General features: G+C 37.6%; 1 protein-coding gene across 1 annotated transcript; it reads left to right on the top strand.

Annotated features, from left to right (window-relative positions):
* Positions 1–3502: 3502 nt before the first annotated feature.
* On the top strand, positions 3503–3963 carry LOC122735106 (ubiquitin-like protein FUBI). The gene has a single exon (XM_043976418.1). It carries the CDS (start codon positions 3551–3553, stop codon positions 3893–3895), a length of 345 nt encoding a protein of 114 aa, XP_043832353.1. The 5' UTR covers positions 3503–3550; the 3' UTR covers positions 3896–3963.
* The last annotated feature ends 773 nt before the right edge of the window (positions 3964–4736 follow it).

Here is a 4736-nt window from a genome sequence, read left to right as displayed (position 1 = left end):
TATGATATTCAAGAAGGCAAAGGAGCTTGTATTGCAGCCAAGAATATATTACCCAGCAAAAATGTACATTTTCTTACCGGGGAAAAGATGGACATTTAATGACATAGGGGACTTTCAATCTTTCCTGGTGAAAAGACCAGAACTGAATAGAAAATTTGATCTCAACATACTAGACTCAAGAGAAGTTTAAAAAGGTAAACAGAAGGGGAGGAAAAAAAAAAAGGTTACCCTATTAGATTAAATTGTTTATATCCCTACACTCATAACTCTTAAGAACTGTAAATGTATGTGGGCAGAGAGAAGGACTTTAAATAGAGGGTATAAATATAAATTGTCTTTGATGTGATGATACAAAAAAGAATTAAGGGGTTAAAAAGGGAGTCTATGGGGAAGAGAGGAAAGGGGAGGTGGAATGGGGTGAATTATATCATATGAAGAGGTGAAAAAAAACCTATTACAATAGAGGGAAAGAAAGGAGGGGGGAACATTGTTTCAACCCTACTCTCATTAGATTTGATTCTAAGAGGGAATAACATATACGTTCATTGGGATAAAGAAACTTAATTCATTCTTTAGGGAAGCAAAAGGGGAAGGGAAGGGGGGGACTGATAGAAGGGAGGACAAAAGCAAGGGAGAAAAGGGTAAAGAAAAGAGAGGAGGGTGATAAAAAGGGAGGGCAGATTGGGGGAGGCAGGGGTAAGAAGTAAAACATCGGTGAGGAAGAATAGGGTGAAAGAAGGGTGGGGGAAGTACAAAGGGGGTAAATAAAATGGAGGGGAATAGACAGTCAGTAATAATAACTGTGAATGTGAATGGGATGAACTCTGCTATAAAACTGAAGCGAATTGCAGAGTGGATTAAAAACCAGAATCCTACAATATGCTGTTTACAAGAAACACATTTGAAGCAGAGAGATACACACGGAGTAAAGGTAAAAGGCTGGAGCAGAATATATTATGCCTCAGCTAAAGTAAAAAAAGCAGGGGTAGTAATTCTTATCTCAGACAAAGTGCAGGCAAAAATAGATCTCATTAAAAGAGATAAGGAAGGAAATTACATCTTGCTTAAAGGTACTATAGATAATGAAGTAATATCAATATTAAATATGTATGCGCCAAGTGATATAGCATCCAAGTTCTGAGAGAAGTTAAATGAGTTACAAGAGGAATTAGACAGTAATACTATACTAGTGGGGGATCTGAATCTCCCCCTCTCAGAATTAGATAAATCTAGCCGAAAAATAAATAAGAAAGAAGTGAAAGAGGTGAATAGATTACTAGAAAAGTTAGACATGATAGATGTCTGGAGAAAATTGAATGCGGATAGAAAGGAATATACCTTTTCCTCAGCAGTACATGGCACATTTTCAAAAATTGACCATGTATTAGGGCACAAAAACATCATAGTCAAATGTAGAAAGGCAGAAATAGTAAATCCATCCTTCTCAGATCATGATGCAATAAAAATTACATGTAAGAAAGAGCCAGGGAAAAGTAGAATGAAAATCAATTGGAAACTAAATAATTTCATTCTAAAGAATGAATGGGCCAAACAAGAAATCATAGAAACAATCAATAACTATATCCAAGAGAATGACAATAATGAGACAACATACCAAAATCTATGGGATGCAGCCAAAGCAGTGCTTAGGGGAAAATTTATAGCTCTAAATGCTTACATGAATAAAAAAAGAGAAAGAAGAGATTAATGAATTGGGCATGCAGCTTAAAAAGCTAGAAAAAGAACAAATTAGAAATCCCCAATTAGACGCTAAATTAGAAATCCTGAAAATTAAAGGAGAAATTAATAAGATTGAAAGCAAAAAAAAACTATAGAATTAATCAATAAAACTAAGAGCTGGTTTTATGAAAAAACCAATAAAATAGATAAAATATTAATTAATTTGATTTAAAAAAGAAGGAAGAAAACCAAATTACCAGTATCAAAAATGAAAAGGGTGATGTTACCACCAATGAAGTGGAAATTAAATCAATAATTAGGAATTATTTTGCCCAACTGTATGCCAATAAATTTGACAATCTAAAAAAATAAAAAGAAATTTAGAAGCAATGATTTCCCCCAAAGAGGATGTGATAGTCTTAATATTTTCTGCCCTATTCAGATGACATCAGAAGCATTATTTGTGGGGGTGTTATTTTTATTGTTATCACCAATAATGACATAGTTCGATATTGTTAGAAGAGTTTGACTAGGGAAATGAGGGGACTTGATATCATGATATATTTGGATTAGTAAGGAAAAATAAAACTAGTGATATTTATCCTGGAGAAGACTTAGGAGGAATGGGGCATAATGAGAGGCACATTAGAAAGCACTGGACTTGAACAGAGAGTGGGTTTCAAATCTCACCTCCAACACTTACTGGTTGTGGGACCTGAGCCAATTCATTTAACTTCTTTGAGACTCAACTTTACTCATCTGTAAAATAAGAATAATAACACCAGCAATATTTACTTTACAGGGTTGTTTGAACAATCAAATTAAATGTATGGAAAGTGCTTTGCAAACCTTATAGAATGTCACAAATGTCAATTGCTATTATCACTAAGTTTTGTGAATACAGATTTGATTTATGCCATTTGGTACCAAAGGGTAGAACAAGGAGAAATACATAGAAATGGAAAAGAAAAAAAATCAGCTCAACATAAGGAACATTTTCCTCATAATTAAATGTATCCAAAAATGGAATGTGCTACCTAGAAGGGCATTACTCACATGAGGTCACGAAGTAGAGTTTGGGCGACTACTTTGAGGGGATGGGGAGCAGCATATTGAATAAGGGATTTCAATTCAGGTGTAAGTTGGACTGGATGATCTCTGATGTCATTTCTTTTTTTTTTTTTTTGGTGGGGCAATGGGGGTTAAGTGACTTGCCCAAGGTCACACAGCTAGTAAGTGTCAAGTGTCTGAGGCCGGATTTGAACTCAGGTACTCCTGACTCCAGGGCCAGTGCTCTATCCACTGTACCACCTAGCTGCCCGCATTTCTGACTTTAGAGTCCATTGCTTTTTACAAATGAAGAAGATTCTGTATTTGTGTATATATTTTTATATAATGAGTTTCTATTTTGTTTTATTCTTTTTTTTGCAGGGCAAGGAGGGTTAAGTGACTTGCCCAAGGTCACACAGCTAGTAAGTGTCAAGTGTCTGAGGATGGATTTGAACTCAGGCCCTCCTGAATCCAGGACCAGTGCTTTCTCTACTGTGCCACCCAGCTGCCCCTGCTTTATTCTTTAATATCATAAACCTTTCAAAGTTAAGGTTATAAATTATTATTTTCATTTTATATAAGTATAATCTAGAACTAAATCATGTGCAATCTTACCTTACAATATCAGTATCAACATCTCACCAATATGATATCAGTCAATATTGATTTGAAAAGCATACTTGAATTAACATACCAGGGCTATGCTGGATCTAGCTCAAACAGACTCACAAGAGTGAATCATTAAATTTTCAGTGTGTCCTCTTTCTGGTCTCCATCTTCTCCGAGGCGGAAGCAGGACTATTGTGTCCGAGTCGCCACCATGCAGCTGTTTGTCCACGCGCAGGCTCTACACACCCTCGAGGTGACCGGGCAGGAGACCGTCGCCCAGATCAAGGCCCATGTGGCATCCCTAGAGGGCATCGCCCCTGAGGATCAGGTCCTGCTTCTAGGTGGCTCCCCGCTGGAGGATGAAGCCATCTTGGGCCAGTGTGGGTTGGAGCCGCTGTCCACTCTGGAAGTGGCTGGCCGAATGCTAGGAGGTAAAGGCCATGGCTCTCCGGCCCGAGCTGGAAAAGTGAGGGGTCAGACTCCCAAGGTGGCTAAGCAGGAGAAGAAGAAGAAGAAGACAGGGCGGGCCAAGAGGAGGATGCAGTACAACAGATGATTTGTCAATGTGGTGCCCACCTTTGGCAAGAAGAAGGGCCCCAATGCCAACTCCTAGGCCTGGGTAGTCTGTCTGTCCCCAATAAAACCACTATGACTCTAAAAAAAAATTTCAGTGTGAATATTTACACCTAGGAAATTGACAAATGCTGTAATCATGGCTTGATTTATTGTCTAGACTTATTGAAAATGATGTAGAAAATGTTAAAATTGCAGATTAAGTTTAAAAATTTGTCGTGGGTACCCCCCCCACACACACACACTATGGAGAGGTAGTTGTTAAACATTAGCCAGCACACCATTGAATATAACATATACTAGAAAGGAAGCATAAAGTAGTGAATAAGGAGGACCTACATTCAAACTCTTTCTCAGATATTTATTAGCTATATTGCCCTGGTAAGGCTCTTAACCTCTCTGAAACTAAATTTCTTCACCTTCAAATTGGGGACAAGATCTACTTGGCAGGGCTGTTAAGCTCAAAAAAGATACTATATATGAAATTTTTTTCAAGCCTAACTGCACAACTGCACACTTAAGAGACACGCAATTGATGTAGCAAACATTTTGTGCAAACCATTGTTCAAAATGAAGACAAGGGGAGTTTCAAAAAGGCAAGAAAGTGAACACGTCACCCTTTTAAGTGGGGCAGTTTTTCATTTAAAAAACTGCTCTAGAGAACTCCTGCAAAAATTCAAATATACCTTCCTGGATGCCAATTGACATATATTATACATTTCAAGCACCAAAGTAATGCCCACCATGCCTTTTGTGTAACATGCACTCTTTAAACTAGATCCAGATCTATTTCAGGCTATTATACAAGAGGGAAAGCATTTAAA

The sequence above is a fragment of the Dromiciops gliroides genome, chromosome 1, assembly GCF_019393635.1.
Source record: "Dromiciops gliroides isolate mDroGli1 chromosome 1, mDroGli1.pri, whole genome shotgun sequence".
Taxonomy (NCBI): domain Eukaryota; kingdom Metazoa; phylum Chordata; class Mammalia; order Microbiotheria; family Microbiotheriidae; genus Dromiciops; species Dromiciops gliroides.
Note: the sequence above shows the minus strand (reverse complement) of the source record. Positions and strands in the feature narration are given on the sequence as shown.